General features: G+C 39.7%; 1 protein-coding gene across 4 annotated transcripts in view; it reads left to right on the forward strand.

Annotated features, from left to right (window-relative positions):
* hnf4a (hepatocyte nuclear factor 4, alpha) overlaps positions 1 to 14,828 on the forward strand; it is a 34,188-nt gene extending 19,360 nt beyond the window's left edge. For 2 of the 4 annotated variants that reach the window (XM_017305598.1, XM_008414604.2), the window contains exons 2-10: positions 3,613 to 3,787; positions 3,876 to 3,970; positions 8,814 to 8,920; positions 8,993 to 9,148; positions 10,607 to 10,694; positions 10,769 to 10,921; positions 11,890 to 12,126; positions 12,970 to 13,092; positions 13,952 to 14,828. In XM_017305598.1, the coding sequence (XP_017161087.1) occupies positions 3,613 to 3,787; positions 3,876 to 3,970; positions 8,814 to 8,920; positions 8,993 to 9,148; positions 10,607 to 10,694; positions 10,769 to 10,921; positions 11,890 to 12,126; positions 12,970 to 13,092; positions 13,952 to 14,094 (1,277 nt within the window). In that variant the 3' untranslated portion in view covers positions 14,095 to 14,828. Of the gene's footprint in view, positions 1 to 2,094; positions 2,403 to 2,536; positions 3,069 to 3,612; positions 3,788 to 3,875; positions 3,971 to 8,813; positions 8,921 to 8,992; positions 9,149 to 10,606; positions 10,695 to 10,768; positions 10,922 to 11,889; positions 12,127 to 12,969; positions 13,093 to 13,951 lie in introns of those variants that run through there. The other 2 variants (XM_008414602.2, XM_008414603.2) reach the window with 2 other exon arrangements.
* The last annotated feature ends 2,809 nt before the right edge of the window (positions 14,829 to 17,637 follow it).

Consider the following 17,637-nt stretch of genomic DNA (forward strand, 5'->3'; position numbering starts at 1 on the left):
CATGCTGTTTTTATCTTAATTATGTGAAGCACTTTGAAATGCCTTGCTGCTGAAATGTGCTATACAAATAAAATTTGATTGATTGATTGATTGATTGATAACATTAAAATTTCAAGTTCGGGCCATGGGGATTTTATTGAGTGATGATAATGCCCTGGTTTTCATCGTTTTTGAGGGACCAATAACATCCTTAAAATGACTGGCGCGATGCCTGGAGTACGGCAGCCTTTCTTCTCCGGTAGTTGCTGGTTCAGGACGAACGGGGCGCTGCGGGAGTATTTATACGTTAGTGATAGACTGAACACGGCGGGCGGCTGAGTAGTTGATTCAGGCCGGAGTCAGCCGTGCCCCCATCCGCTCCCCCCTGGACTGGAAGTTGTTTGTTGCTTTTACCTCAGAGTAACCAGCTCTCTGTTATTCCTATATCGATTTGATACAGTAGGGCCTTCCGCACTTCCAATTTCTGTGCCTTCTGTCGCTTCTTTAAGTCGTTAAAACGGTTTAATCCTTGTTAACACGTCGTGATCTGTTTTTCCGAGCCGCCTTTAAACACAACATGAGCGCTAAGACGCTCGCGCTGGGTTTACATCTGTGCTGTGTRGAACTCAGGTTAGAATCATGGCGGCAAACCAGCCGAGGCAAAGAACTTTTCAGTTTTTTCTCSTTAACTAACCGACTAAGTTGAGTAATGCTGCTGGAGGCAGGTAATGTTTGCTAAAWGATGACAAGCTAATACCAATACAGCACCTTGAGCTAACAAGTGCAGGCTATTGATGTGATGTATGTTCAACAGTGGGTAGTACTTGTTGCATTCACTTGAGTAACAATGGAACTTAGAAGAGTAGTTTTACTGCGCTGCACCTTTTTAATGTGCTTGAGTAATATTATTATTGCTACATAGATTTATTTTGCCCCCGCCCCCCCAAAAAAAAATAAACTGATGCCCTCCCTGTTAAACTCGGGGCTGTGATATTTACAGTGAGTGTAACTTTACGGACGAACCGCACAATAAATTTCATGTATCCGGGTCTGAACAAACGGGTGACRGAGCGCATCGTTACGGTACATGGCTGGTAGATGAGTTTCTGAGTGTGACGAACAGTGCCGTAAATATCCCGTATTGCTCCCTCCGTTCATCCCCTGGTCTACCGGACGGTTGTGGCTTCCCCCCGCCAAATCCTCTACATTAGGTTTGCTCGTTCGTCTTTACCCTATGGACTTACGTTCGTCTGTCCCCTGGTSTATTTCCTCCCTCTACCCCCATCTTACGKTCGTTTGCTCCCCCGTTTACTCAATTAATAAAATATTTGTTTACAACAGCCCTAATTGACACACTAATTAAATACATGTGACAGTATATATCAGTATCTCACTTTGAAAACATAACTATGCTTAATTTTACGCGAATCCCAAATTACTGCTCCCACACTGCAAAAACACAAATCCTTATGAAGTGAACTTAGTTTAGTTTCTAGTGTAAATATCTTKGTACACTTGAAYTAAGACAWAACTAACATAAATAAATAGGAGCTTGTTTTCAGTCAATAATTTCTTAATATTGATGAAAATGTCCAGTTATATTGGCAGATAATTACACTAATGACATGGGAAAAATGTTTTAATAATGAAATAATCTGCCAATAACAGTACGTTTTCACACAGTATTAAGGAAATATTGACTTAAAACAAAACTCCATATGCTGAAAAGTTAGTTTTGTCTTATTTCAAGTGTACCAAGATGCTTGGTCTAGAAACTCGACCAAAAATACTTGGTGAYATTTTGTGTTTTTGCAGTAAAAAGCAAATTGTAAGTCACTGCTCCTGAAATAAAAACAAAACTATGATATTTGCACTAAAATTGAGACAAAAATACTTGGTAAGATTTTGCATTGTAAAGAGATTGTTTGTCCCACTTCTGAAGGAAAATTATGCAGAGGTGGCTGATATTGAAGTTGTGCTATCTCTGCTTAAAAAAAAGAAAAAAAAGAGGCAACCCTGTGATTCACCTCTGGAGCGTTTAGTTAACCATCAACCGAGGAATCACTCCACCTCTCYGATGGTTAGYGGTACAGCAGGACTGCTCTCAGTCACTGCTCTCCGTTCTGACAGCRGCGGGTCTTCATCACGCCAAGCCAGGACTAAGACCGGTTCTGTTTCTAGGCGGGGCTAGGCCTAAAGCCACCAAGGGAGGGGGCAAAATTAGAGGTGTGAGAAAAGAAAGGAAGTGGAGGAGGGGGGCATTAGCTTCTTGGACAAGTYWTTCTGCCCCACTGTCAGGTAGTTGAGACTTCCTTTGCCCAAACYGGTGGTAGACATGGACATGGCAGACTACAGCGAGGCTCTGGACCCGGCCTACACCACGCTGGAGTTCGAAAACATGCAAGTGCTCCCCTTGGGTGCAGGTGAGTCTCATATATGCAGCTCTGGCATTGAACTTTGAAACTTTTACTGATTTAAAACTTTGTTCAGAGGCGAGTTCTGGCAGGAGGTGATAATGCGGGGTCATTTGTCCATCTGCCCCCTTCGCTCGCATGGGATGACCCTGTTGCAGCGGCGCTCTTTTATCACCTCGGGGTGCGATAGTAAAACATTAAGAGCTTTGCTTTTATGAGATCGCCGTACTCCTTTAGCACACGGAGGTCAGGGCTGTGCGAGCGGCTCTGACCTGTTCCAGCTTGCACCGTGACTCGGTGTGACTCCCGTAACGTCGGATTGATATTCACCCTGAGATGAAGCAGTAGCCGGAGTATCATGATCGCCCTTCTCTTGTTACAAACCGTCTGTTCCCACACTGTTCAAGCTGGAGAGAAAGGGATGAAGTTCTTCGATTCGTCCTTAAACTGACATGGACCTATTTGTACAGGCAGTCTCCCATGACAACACGGCTTGGATCCTGATTCCGAAATTCCCAAAGAGAGTTAAAGACAAGAAACTGAAACCAATAGGGCAACTTTTTATGAAAATTTTTTTCTCTACACCAAAGATTTCAACATAGCTTCTCATTGATTGATTTCACCTCATGACTGTAGCTAAAGAGAAAACTGTCTCCGGTGATTATCTCCTCCAAGGTAATCAAACCAACATCAATTATCTTCTGTTGACTAACTGAATCACTCGGGAAGGTAAAAGACTTCCAGGCGCTCTGGATTGTTGTTTTTGATTAGAAACAGTGGAGCCAATGGTTTTTTTGTCTGCCCTTTCATGCCTTTTAGCAAACACTGGTGATCAAACAATGCAAAAAAGACAAAATCCTACCAAGCATTTTTTTTATCTTGTTTCCGGTGTAAATATCTTGGTGAACTTGAAATAAGAGAAAACTAGAGATGGGTGCTTGTTTTACGTCAATAACTCTGTAATATTGATGAAGTATAATTCCTTAATTAACTTGTAAGGAATTATAATGAATTACTTACCTAAAACAAGCTCCTACATCTTGCTAAAAAGCTACTTTTYGGCTAGTTTTGTCTTATTTGTGCAGAAACTGCACAAAAAAATACTGTGCAAGATTTGGTGTTTATGCAGCAAACATTTTTCCACAGACTTTTGGCATCAGGTCACCTTGTTACAGTATACRTCCAAAAACTCATGATGCAAGTTTTCTGTCCGTCTTAGACTCCTCGCCGGCTGAAAGCGCCAAYATGAACGCCACGGGCCACCTGGCAGCAGGCAGCTTGTGCGCCATATGTGGTGACAGAGCGACGGGGAAGCACTACGGGGCGTCCAGCTGCGATGGTTGCAAGGGCTTCTTCAGGCGCAGCGTCCGCAAGAACCACATGTACTCATGCAGGTAGGAATGGTGAAATTGGAGAAACATTAATGTTGCGTTTGAAACTCTGGCRTCACTAACAAAACCCGAACAAATATCTGTTTTTCAGGTTTAACAGACAGTGCATTGTAGACAAAGACAAGAGAAACCAATGCAGATACTGCAGACTGAAGAAATGCTTCAGAGCTGGCATGAAGAAGGAAGGTATGACCGCTTAAAAACATCCTGCAGATAACTAAATCTTGCGTCTGACTAAACAGAAGCAAATCAAAAGCAAAATTTCCATCAGAATCAGCAAATCAGCGCCTCTCTGCAGAATTGATCCGACWCGTCTCTGGGTGTTGCAACACCCAAGAGAGTACGGCTTTGTTAATGTTCACTCTGCAGAGCAGAGGAGTCTCCGACCAGCTTATGCTGAGCAAACATTTCCAGGCAATAATGGTCATATACTGATAAACATAATAACCTCCGAAGACTCATTTTTCTTTGCATTGTCTCCACATTCAGACTTAGACAAAAAAAATAAATCAACACTTCCGTTTTTTTCTGCCAGTTTTATCTCAACCTGAGTGCAAAAAAGAAAAATCTGTTTTAAACARGATCTTGTGATTAAACCACAGCAAAAACACAAAATCTTACCAAGGATTTTTTTTAAGCAGTTTAGTTTCTAGTGCAAATATTTTGAAAAAGACAAAACTAACTTATAAGTAACTTTTCAACAAGATATAGGTGTTTGTTTTAAGTCAATAGTTTATTGACATAAGGAACTATTGTCAATATTTTACTTATAACAAGACATTTTGCCCATGTGTCACAAGTCAAATGACCTGCCAAAGTAACCAGTACTTATTTGTCAATATTAAGAAATTATTGACTTTAAAACAAGTTTACATATTTTGCTGAAAAGTTGCTTGTAAAGGTAGTTTTATCTTATTTCAAATGTGCTATTTGCACTAAAAACTAGACTGAAAATACTTGGWAARATTTAGTSTTTTTTTGTGAAGCACATTGTATTTTCTTTCATTTTCAGTCAAGACTTTAAAAATTTCWGTCACCAYTGAAGCTGCACTGCTCAGGGTGTGAAAAGACAAACRAGAGAATTGACAGCCCCAGTATATTACCTCTGGCTTTGATACTAAACAGAGTGAACTGATCTAACACTTTTCTGGCCATACTGACTTCTCAAGGCAATTTGAGCCACATTACTTTACCTATATGAGTCTGAAATTAAACCAACAACTTTTAGTTGAGCCACAGCCATCATGATCTGGTGAAAATCCCAGAAACTTCTTTTTTTTTTAGTTTGGTCTTATTTCAAATCTACCAAGAATATCTCATCTTAACAAAGAATATTTGGTAAGATTCCATCCATCCATCCATCCACCCACCCACCCACTGGCTTCACCTGCCGGGTACTGACAGTTGCATGCAGCTCAGGTGGTTGCTGAGGCAAAAACTCGGGCCATGGACAAAGACTTCCGCACGGCTTCAAGGCGATTCTGGTCCACCTTCCGGCGTCTCGGGAGGGGGAAGCACCCACACTGTTTATAGTGGGGATGTTGTGCTGCTGACCTCGACTTGGGACGTTGTGGGCCGGTGGGCGGAATACTTTGAAGACCTCCTCAATCCCACCAACATGCCTTCCATTGAGGAAGCTGAGCCTGGGGACTCTGGGTTGGGCTCTCCAATCTCTGGGGATGAGGTTGTCGAGGTGGTTAAGAASCTCCTCGGTGGCAGGGTCCCGGGGGTGGATGAGATCCGCCCGGAGTTCCTTAAGGCTCTGGATGTTGCAGGGTTGTGTTGGCTTACACGACTCTGCAATATCGCATGGATATCGGGGGCAGTTCCCCTGGATTGGCAGACTGGGGTGGCGGTCCCCCTGTTCAAAAAGGGGGACTGGAGGGTGTGCTCCAATTACAGGGAGGTCACACTCTTAAGCCTCCCTGGAAAGGTCTATTCAGAGGTCCTGGAGAGGAGGGTCCATCGGATAGTGGAACCACGGAAGAGCAGTGTAGTTTTCGTCCTGGTCGTGGAACACTGGACCAGCTCTACACCCTCTGCAGGGTCCTGGAAGGTACATGGGAGTTTGCCAAACCGGTCTACATGTGTTTTGTGGACTGGACTCCGCCAGGGCTAACCTTTGTCACCGATTCTGTTCATTACTTTCATGGACAGAATTTCTAGGCGCAGCCGAGGTGTTGAGGGGATCCGTTTTGGTGGCCTTAGGATCGCRTCTCTGCTTTTTGCATTTTTGGCATTTTATTTTAGCTTCACCCGGTTCAGACTGACTAAAGGAATGCTATRTAATCMGTTTCATCATCAGAATAATAGATTTCTAAAATAATTGTTGGTTGCAGCCTAAATGCAACATGGTYCTTTAAGCCAATARGACCGTTTTGCACTGGCAGATTATTCCACCAATTGTGGAACTAGTACGTTGTCATCAATGTTCAGGAATTATTTACCTAAAATAAACTCCCACGTCTTGCTGAAAAGTTGGTTTCATCTTATTTCAAGCGTACTGTTACGACTGGCTCAAGGTCATAAAAATGGGAGACCATGCAGTGGTTAAAGTGCATAAAAAGGAATATTTATTAAGAAAAAYAACAATGGATTGTGGATGTCAGTATGAGTGGTGCAATTCTTGGATGTGGTGCATGAAAGTGTTGAAGTGCAAAAACAAAGACAAACTCAAATGTGCAAAAGGAGGGGAGCTGAGGCMGAYAGCAGAGAACCACAAGCAGCAGAGTGGAGATGACCCAGAAGGTGGAGACAGCCAGGCTTAAATACTCTGCGCTCCAAATCAACGGACCAGCAACACTTGCAAAGGTGCACAAAGACAGACAAAAGCACCTGCAAACCAGCCCACAAGGCGCAGAGCCGTAACACCCCCACCCTTAAGAAAAGGGCTCCAAAAGGGAACCTTTAAAAACTCAAAAACAAATATGAATTTAAAAATGTTTGGGTTGGAAGTACATTACCAAAATTTAGTGTTCAGGATAACCRCTGTCACATCGTCAGCCTCCATGTCCCACAGCCATAAGTTGTYGTACCCATYACGTCCGGTCACTGGTTAAAAAGACGGGCAAAGAATGGTAGAGCAGCTGAAACAGGACATGTTCTTACTGCTTCAACACCCTCAAGGTACCTTAAGAGGAGAAAACACAGACCTGACACACAAGTGACCTACCACAGGTTCACAACAGCCAAATCAAATGAACCCAGCTATCACTCGCAAAAGCAATAACCAGCAATCCAACCAGATCTGAACTGGTGTTGTCCAACACAAAAGGTCACAGCAACAAGTAGTCYACTACCACAAAATGTTGCCACACAAGTCAGGTAACCAAGCTAGTGACCAACACAATATGGAGAGCGACACTCACAACATGATCACCCTTAGCATGGTCAAGCACCATACTCAAAGTTACTGCTGCCTCTCAGCCAGCAACACCAAAAGGGCATCAACCAAGAGTGAGCGACATCTCCACAAAACCAAAAGGTCACATCACTGCTTCACAAAATTTCTCCAAGATTCTCCTCATCACATAATGACCAACAAAACATGGAGAGTCACACCCACAACAACCCCAGCATGGTCCAGCACCATAGTCTTAAGGGAGTCCATCAAAACGTGGGCTAACTCCTCCATAAGAACGGTCACTTCACAACTAGGCTCAAAGCACACTTTTTCCTTCCACTGAACTTGAAGCTCGAACAAGTCCGTTTGCTGCCCACCAGACAAACTAGTGACAGTCGGTATCGAGTTTAGACGAGGCTTAAACACCTCAAACAAATTAAAAATTTCTAAAAGTGCCGATCACATTTCCACGTGACAAGGCAAGATCATAACTGCTCCTGCACACATCTCCAAGATAGTTTAACAATTAAAAACCTCAAAGTGATCCGTGGTTTATGACAACAGACAAGTGACGATTCCAGAAATGACCACCCACAGTATGTCTCGCTGCCTAGCCAAGGAGCTTACAAACTCAACTCTAGTCTTCGGGAGGTGTTGTGATGGGCTGTTATGCATTTAGAAACCAGTGGTATGATAAAGGCAACCAGCCCCTCGAAACCACGGAATGCTCCCGAGCCGATAAAGGGAAAGGGGAAGAGGGAAGCTCTACCCGCCGTACCTCCACACTAGTAAATAACGCAGTGGAACCCCTGTTGGGGAAACGCTGCTAAAGCCTACAAGGGGACACCTGCCCAAAATTTCTCACAAGTGCAAATTAAATACTTGACACTTGCCTATATTGCTAAAATCAAATCCATGGAAAAGCATCCCGCTCCAATTTGACAAATCCGCACATAATCCAAACCACCTGCATATCCCCCAAGACCGGACCAGTCTAAATAAGGACAATTACGTCACAGGCTTTCACCCCCCTGCCCCCCGGCGTCACCAATTAAACGCACAGAAATAGCGTCCCAGAGTAACGGTAACGAGCCAGAAATCCAATGCGAAACAAACGCTCAAAACAACGTAATTCAGTCAAAATGGTAAGGAAAGTCAACTAACCAAACTGAACATAACTCACAGAACCGTTTGAACAAGCCCCCAATTGTTACAACTGGCTCAAGGTCGTAACAAAAAACGGGAGACCACGCAGTAGTTAAAGTGCATAAAAAGGTACACTTATTAACAAAAACAAGAATGGATTGTGTATGTCAGTATCTGTGGTGAATGCTTGGATGTGTTGGATGAGTGCAAGTGTTGAAGTGCAAAAACAAAGAAACTCAAATGTGCAAAAGGAGGGGAGCTGAGGCCGACAGCAGAGAACCGCAAGCATCAAGAGCAGAGTGGAGGCGACCCAGAAGGTGGAGACAGCCAGGCTTAAATACTCTGCGCTCCAAATCAACGGACCAGCAACACAGGTGCACAAAGACAGACAAAAGCACCTGCAACCCAGCCCACAAGGCGCAGGGCCGTAACAGTACCAATATATCTGCTCTAGAAACTAGATTTTGTGTTTTTTTGCAGTGCAAAAAACCCAAAGCACTCTGTTCTATTTTAACCACACAAATCTGTGTTTTCCTTTAGCTGTACAGAACGAGAGAGACCGAATCAGCACCAGGCGGTCCAGCTACGAAGACAGCAGTCTACCGTCCATCAACGCTCTCATTCAGGCAGACGTTCTATCCAGACAGGTAACTGCCAGCATAAATCCAACACCTGGCTGTTACTGATCATTGGTGACGAATCTGTGCGCCTCTGTGCAGATCACGTCGCCTGCGCCCATACTGAACGGCGACATAAGGACCAAAAAGATCGCCACCATCACGGACGTCTGTGAGTCCATGAAGCAGCAGCTGCTGGTTCTGGTGGAGTGGGCCAAGTACATCCCAGCTTTCTGCGACCTTCCCCTGGACGACCAGGTGAGGCTCATTCACACGCAGAGTTCAGCCAGTCTGGTCACTTATCAACCAGTTAGCTCACATCTACAACAGGGGAGACTTTTCTATTGGCTTGTAATCTCTTCTTCCTTAATAAAACCCCAGTTGGTGCACTGTAAAAACGTGAAGTTTTACAAAGTATTTTGGGTCTATTTTCTAGTGCAAATATCTAGGAGGGCGTATKAGGGCCATTGAAGATGGAAAACAACGAGTAGTACATTTCCATCAAGAGACTTAAAGGTTAATCTCAGAAATTTCAGAGCTCCACGAGTCAAACAATGTGAGATTCAGTTCAGAATTTGAGTTTTTCTTCTAGATTTGTATCTTTTTTTTTTTTAGCAAAGTTGAAAAATTTGCTCAAAGAATATGACTTAAGAGTAATCTCAGATTTTATCAAGAAAAGATTTGAAAGTTTGAGATTAAAAAGTTAAAAGTTTGCTACAAAAAAACTCAAATTTTCTTGTCTTTTTTTTCTTCTAGAAAATATCTGAGTTTAATCTAGAAAAAATTCATTGTTTTGGCAAAAATTTACTTCGTTTACAATGGCACTTGCATTCAATTGTAGATATCTCAGTAGCAACTTTTCAGCAAGTAAACAACAGATTATTTTCAGTAAATAATTCCTTAATATTGATTTTGAAAAGTACTATTTCCACAGGCAGATTGTTTCACTTATAATGAGACATTTGTCCCATATTATAAATGAAATAATAATGGAATGAGTCATTTTTTTATTAATATTAAGAAATTACTAACTTAAAATGAGCTCCTTCGTCTCGCTGAAAAGCTTCTAAGTTAGTTTCGTCTTATTTAAAGTGTACCAAGATACTTGCACTAGAAATTAGACACTAATAGTTGGTAAGATTTTGTTTTTGCAGTGCACCAACTTGGATTTTATGGAGGAAGAACAGATTACAATCCACTATAAAGCGCCTGTAGATGTGAGCCAACTGGTTGATAAACTTAAGAAATTATTTACTCAAAACAATGCCTATATCTTGCTGAAAACTTACTTTCATATTAGTTGTCTTATTTCAAGTCTACAAAGATGTTTCCAGGAGAAACGAGACCCAAAATACTTGATTTTGTGTTTTAGCAGTGTGGGAAAAACGGAGTACAAGACAAATCTCGCAGAAAAAGCAAACCTCCTCTCAACAAAACTCTTCAACTTTTCAACCAGAATAGTTAATGTGTTTTAATCCCCAGTTAGAATATGATGACTTTGGTTTTTAAAGTCACATCCCTCCTCCAAAAACGTCCACAATCATTAACAGTGTGATCACCGGGTCTTAGTAACTGATTTGCTGATGGAGGGCGGATGGCGAGAGGATGGGTCCGTTTTGTTGTTTTTTTGCGCTCATGTGAGAGACCTTCAGGAACGGATGCATTCCTAAAACTTCCAGAAACACTGTTAACTGATTTAACTTAACTTTATTCTAGGTGGCGCTGCTGCGAGCTCATGCAGGAGAGCATCTGTTGCTTGGTGCAGCCAAGAGGTCCATGCTCTACAAAGACATCCTCTTATTAGGTAAAACAGGAACAAGTCATAACGTTGTATCCTCAGTAGGTTCTGGATTTGATGAAAAGGTGCTTTATTTGCAGGAAATGATCACATTATCCCCAGAAACTGTCCAGAGTTGGAGGTGGGAAGGGTAGCAGTGAGGATCCTGGATGAGCTGGTGCTTCCCTTTCAGGAGCTCCAGATAGACGACAACGAATACGCCTGCCTGAAGGCCATCGTTTTCTTCGACCCAGGTGTGTCTGGATTTTATAAATCCTCTTTGAATTCAAACAGACACACAGCAAAAATAACGTGTTTTTGTTTGGGTTTTAGTGAAAATATCTTAGTGCACTTGAAATACAACAAAACTAACTCAAGTACCTTTTCAGAAAAATATAGGAGCTTGTTTTAATTTAGTAATTCTTAAATGTTGTTGAAATTGTGGTTGCATTGACAGACTATTTCAGATAAAACCTGGAAAAATGTCTTGTAAGTGGAATAATCTGCCAATGGAACTAGAATATTATCAATATTGAAAACTTATTGAGTTAAAACGAGCTCCTATTTCTATGTTTAGGTAAATAATTTCTCAATATCAATGAAAACAATAAAAGTTGTACTGGCAGTTTATTACACTTTAACAAGACAGTTTTCCTATATTGTAAGTGTAGTAATTTTTAATCTATATTGAGGAATTATTAACTCAAAACAAGCTGCTATATCTGGTTGAAACATTACTTGTAAGTTAGTTTTGTCCTATTTTAAGCATTAGACATTTTCACTAGGAACTAGACCCGATATACTGCAAAAACACAAAATCATACAAAGTATTTTTGGTCTAGTTTTGAGTGCAAATATCTTTGTACACTTGAAAAAGGACAAAAATAATTAATTAGTAACTTTGCAGCAACATACTTGTTTTGAGTTAATTCCTCAAATTATTTCTAATTATTTCACTTATAACATGTGTTGTTATAAGTAAAATAATCTGTAAGGAGAACTAATACTTTATCAGTATTTTTTTTTTACCTAAAACAAGTTCCTTTATCTTGCTGAAACATTGATTGTAAGTTAGATTCATCTTATTTAAATATAAAATATTTGCCCTAGAAATTACATTCACAAAAAAACACTTGATAAGATTTTGGTATTTATGCACGAACTCGGCATTCAACTGCAAAGAGATGCAGCTCAAAACTTCCTGCTTTTTCTTTGTCCTCAGATGCAAAAGGCCTGAGTGACCCGGGGAAGATCAAGCGGATGCGGTACCAGGTCCAGGTCAGCCTGGAGGACTACATCAACGACCGGCAGTACGACTCCCGGGGCCGCTTCGGGGAGCTCCTCCTGCTGCTGCCGACGCTACAGAGCATCACCTGGCAGATGATCGAGCAGATCCAGTTTGTAAAACTCTTCGGCATGGCCAAGATCGACAATCTGCTGCAAGAAATGCTTCTGGGAGGTCAGAGCTCTTCAAAGGCCTTTTGTCTGAAGAAAAATGCTTCAAAACTGCAACGGCGTATTAGGAGGCCTGTTGTAGATAAGGAAAAATGGGACATTTCCACCAGAAGTCTCAGAAGTTTTCTAGAACCCCCAACCCCACTAATTTCTGATCTTGAAATGTCTAAAATGTTTCACTTTTTAAACACAAACTCTTTTCTATAAACATTTTAGGATTAATCACAAAATTAGACTTTTTTCCAACGTTTTGACTTTTCAAGCTCAGAAATTTTCTTGTTTCTCCTAGAAAGTTTCAAAGATTAATCTCAAAATGTCTGATTTTTCTATGAAATTTTTGAAACTCAGAAATTTATTTAAATTTTTAGAAAATTTCTGAAATTAATCAAAATTTCTGTTGTCTTGTAGCAAATATGACAATCAAGCTAATTAAAAATAATAATAAAAAATTCTCAGATTAGCCAAAAAGTTTTTACGTTTTTTTCTAGGGAATGTTTAACTTTTCAAACTCAGAAATGTCCAAGATTCTTTTGGAACATTTTTGATTAATATCAGTTAATTTACTCCTCCTCCCGCCTTCGACCTACAATGGCCCTAATATGTTGTTGTACAAAGCAAACCTGGATCCTCTGACGTTTGAAGCTAAATGTCCTTTTCCTGTTAATTGGAATATTGCTCTTTTTTATTTTAATGATTTATTAATGCAGTTTTTTCCCCCTCTCCACATCACACTGTGATCTTATGTGTTTTGTTAGTTTGTTAATAAATGCCCTAAGAAGTTCTGTACTATTAATTTCATTGGACTACTTGCTGTATAATGACTACAAGTATCATCTAATTCTCGAAGGTTCGGCTAACGAAGCTCCACATGCGCCGCACTCTCTGCACCCTCATCTGGTCCAGGAGCATCTCAGTAGCAACGTCATAGTAACCAGCAACATGCCAACGCCAATCCACAACGGTCAAATCTGTAAGTTCATGGAAATTAACAGTAACCTCTACCAAAATATGCATTTGATCATATTACAACTTTAATATCAATTTTATTTGACCGTTCAGTGCATGACAATTACCTTAAATATAAAACCAGAACTACAATAAAATTTTAAGGGTTTTTAAGGGGTTAATTTGATCAGTCAATGACAGATCAAATTAAACTATTTTGCAATGAAAAATATTTAAAAACCCAGTGTTTATATTTGTAAAGCTACTGGAGATATACTTGCTGCTGCTGTTGAATGCCAGTTTAGATTTTTACTTGTAAAGAAAAATATAGAACCAGAAAATGTATATGGTTTTTATCAGCCTTCTTAATTATGCAGTAATTAAGAAGTGACAGTTGCACTGTGTTGAAATGTACTTTTTCTCTGAATTTTGATTTTAAGCTCAGAATTCTGTCTAAACTCACAATTCTGACTTAAATCTTCTGAACTGTGACTGTAAGATTTAAAATATTAAAGTCAAAATTCTGAGAGAAAAAGAACTATGGGATTAAAGTCATATTTTTTAGAGGCTATAATCCTCTTCCATTTTAAGCAATCTACCCTGAAACAAGCATTTAAGATTTTTTACATGATTTTGCTTGGCTGTGCAAGTTCTATGTAATATAGAACTATTATAATATGTAACTTTAGAAGTATTAAAATTCAGACACATTGGCACTTTTTCGTCACTCAGCTTCATGTGGAGCAGGAAAAAACCAGGCTAATCCTTTAAATTCTCCACGGAAACTAATCTGGATTATTTCATCCTTTGTTTAATGCGCTGAGAAATTTCCACTTTCCGTGAAGTTCTGCCTCTAACCTTCTCTTTCGCATTTTAATTTCCAGCCACTCCTGAAACCCCGATCCCGTCCCCGCCCACCGCCTCTGGATCAGAACATTATAAAATGCCTCAGGGCGTCATAGCAACGGTGCCCAAGCAGCCGACCTCCATCCCTCAGCCGACCATCACGAAGCAGGAGACCATATAACAGAAGCTTGAATCCTTCTTCTTTCTGGTTTTTTATATTGTGAAAAGTTTATACACAGTCTGCATTAACATGCTGTCAAATTCAAAGGCGCTAAATAAATATAATGTAATTCCAAACTCCTTATAAATAGCCTTCAGGGACATATTTGTATATAAAATACAGCTGTGGTTGAGCTCCACGGCTCAAATAAATCTACCTGCATTGTAATTTTCCAGTTCTGCAAACATACCTCGTTATCGGGTAACATTGCACAAAAACACCAAATCTTACCAAGTATTTTTTTGTCTATTTTTAGTACAAACATTTTCTTATACTTAAAAAGTTACAAATAATCTTTCAGGAGTTTGTTTTAAGTCATTTCCTAAGTATTGATGAGAAAGTATTAGTTCAACTAGCAGGTTTCTTTTTTTAAACTTTTTTTTAACTGATAAAAATAAATTTTTCAAGTGAAATAATATGCCAGCGAAACTGAATTTTCATCAATATTAAGGAGTTATTGATTTAAGACAAGCTTCTATAACTTGCTGAAAAGTTACTTTCAAGTTAATGCACTTGAAATACAACAAAGCTAAGATATTTGAACTAGAAAACAAATCAGAAATACTTTGTGAGATTTGGTGTTTTTGATGTGACTAATTTTCCAAATAGTAATCATGATAGTACACTGCAAAAAAACTAAATCTTACCAAGTACCAAGTTTTGGTCTAGTTTCTAGTACAAATACCTTAGCACACTTGAAATAAAAAGATAACTTAGAAGTAACTTTCCAGCAAAATTACTTCCACTAGCTGATTATTTTACTTACAACAGGACATTTTCCCCTGTAATAAATGAAATAATCTGCTAGTGGAGCCAGTATTTTACATCAATATACAAGAATTACTGAATAAAAACAAGTTAATTTCAACATGTTTAGTTAGTATTGTATTATTTTAAGTGTACTAAGATATTTGAACTAAAGACTAACAAAAAAACTTGGTAAGATTGTGATTTTGCAGGGCAGCGAGGCTCATGTTTTATGCAGCAACGTGATCATGCGAGTATTTTACGAATGTTACAACAAGCCTTACATTTTCATACATTTAATGTAGCACCGTTCTGTTTATTGGTGATAAATATGAACCTAGAAGCTAAAGGAAAGCCCTTTTAGGTTTCTTTAAAGATATTTGTCTTTTTTTATTTATGCACTGCTACATGCATATCAAGTGACAGAAATCAAAAGAGGATTTTGTAAAATTAGACCCGAGATGACCAAGCTTGGCACACAGTTTCCCTAAGATGTGTTGTGTTGGTTTTACAAAAAACAGAAAAAAAGTAAATATATATGTATATATATGTTGTATTTTTGTTTAGTTTTTGTCATGGTTTAACTGATGAAATGTGCCTTGTAACCTGTACTGCCTTACAAACCAGGAAAGGTTTACCTTACAATGTGAAAACGACTGAATAAATCTTATCGTCTATTTTTACATCGCATTCCCTGCTGATTATTTTTATTTGCCGAGGTCATAAACAAAGCGTTTACTGAGTGGGGGAAATGGCTTCCAACGTGGCAGTCTTGCATGGTCACTGATAAACAGATAAAGTGTCGTAAAATCATTACAGATAGCACCAACAGCAACTTCAAAGATAAATTTATACATTCCAGTGAGAAATAAAACACTAACCTGCTGAGGCTGTGTTCTGATTTTATATCTCCAAAATACAGTAAAGGTATAAAACAAATGTGAAATCTAAAAACAGCTCTTTCACTTTGCTGTAGATAGCATGCAAACAAGTCAACAAGTTGTAAAATTCAAGAGTTTTATCAGGAAATAATTGAAATAATCCAGTCTGTAGGTTTTGTATTATTTTAAAATAACCTCTTATGTAGTTTATTAATTGGTTCTGATCAGTGATCACCAGTATGATAATATGGTGAGATGGAACAACTTAAGCGAAGCCGTTGGCAAACATGACACTAAAAATACTAAAGTATTTTTATTTAGTATGTAGGGCAAATATCTTAGTGCACTTGAAATAGGACAAAACTAACTCACAAGTAACTTTTCAGAGATAAAAAAGCTTGTTTTAATTCAGAAATTATTGACAGTTGATCAAAAAGTACTAATGCCACGGGCAGATTATAAAAATGTGAAGTTTGAAATACTCTCAGAAGTGAACACAAACCTGATATAATGCCAGGTTTAAAGCAGTCATTTTCATAACCGTCACCATGTCCCCACGCCGACCAGTTCGGCTCATTACTGACAATACCGCAGTCTGACTGCGTTATTCTCAGACACAAATGAAAATGGAGAAACAGAAATACAGTTCAGAGATTAAATATCTTCAACAGACTCTTTGTTGTGAAGATAGAAAATAAAAACCCAACTAAGAAAGACGGTGCAGAGTGCAGAACGGGAGGGAGGAAATCCTCTTCTGGTCCTAACAGGAAGTAAAATACTGCCAACTGAGTAAAATAAAATTTAAATCAAAAGGTAACCCTGTTACAATAAATTAATCACATAGCAAATTAAAAATTTTCAATAATTTCCGTTTGTGTTTCTCTGGCCAGCTCTGAAAACATGGCCAAACCAAATCTGGAGAAACTAAGTTCTGGACTGCAGGATCCAGGCGCTCCAATCCCAGAGGGATTTTGAACCCACAACCTTCTCAACAGAACCACCTGCTCTGTCCTCCAAATCCTCCCAACAGTTTCCATTTTCACCAAAACCAAATAAGGTTTCTCAGGTCGCTGTGTTTTGTCTCGTCTGCTCCTAGAGGACGCCTATTGCAATCCCCGCCCTGCGATTGGCTGACAAAGAAAATCACAAATTAAACACAGCTCATCCTTAAAGCTCTGAGCTCATTAGTGAGCATAATTAATAATCAGAGACGCTGGATAATTTAATGAAGACATTTATATTCCAACCTGCTTCTGAAACCTGACAGGCCAAATAAAGCCTGATGGCCCGCCAGGCTGATAAAACACTGGAGGAAACCCTGACCCTATTTTAGGGTCAAACTGGACAATGAGTAAGAATACAGAAAATGTCTACATCAATGGATAGTATCGGTATAAACTGTTAACTTTTTGTTTTCTCTGTCATTTTTCTTTCAATAGAAGCTACTCCTGGTCTGGCGTTCTGATTGGCTGTGGTTCCTTTCTGGAGGAGGGCTTTGGCCGATGTGATGCTGCCATCACCTAACTTGTCTCCGTGGCCTGCCGCTAACGTTTTATTTCATGAACATAGAAAGTTCTCCTGGGTCGTTTCACCCATTGTTGTGTCCCTGCCCGGTTTTCTCTCAGCTCCAGTCGGTCGTGGCAGATGGCTGCTGGTACTGAGCCCAGTTCTGATTCTGCTGAATGTTTCTACCTGTTAGAGGGGAGTTCTTCCTCTCCACTGTTGATACATGCATGGTCTGTGTGAGGGATTGCTGTGAAGTCAACAACTCATCAAGTGATTTGCTGTTACACCCTGCTGGTCCAGGAGGAGTAAATGCTGTAAGTCAATGACTCCATGCAATCTGCATAGTTCAAACATTTTAAACTACTTTAAT

This window comes from Poecilia reticulata, linkage group LG7 (assembly GCF_000633615.1).
Source record: "Poecilia reticulata strain Guanapo linkage group LG7, Guppy_female_1.0+MT, whole genome shotgun sequence".
Lineage (NCBI taxonomy): Eukaryota > Metazoa > Chordata > Actinopteri > Cyprinodontiformes > Poeciliidae > Poecilia > Poecilia reticulata.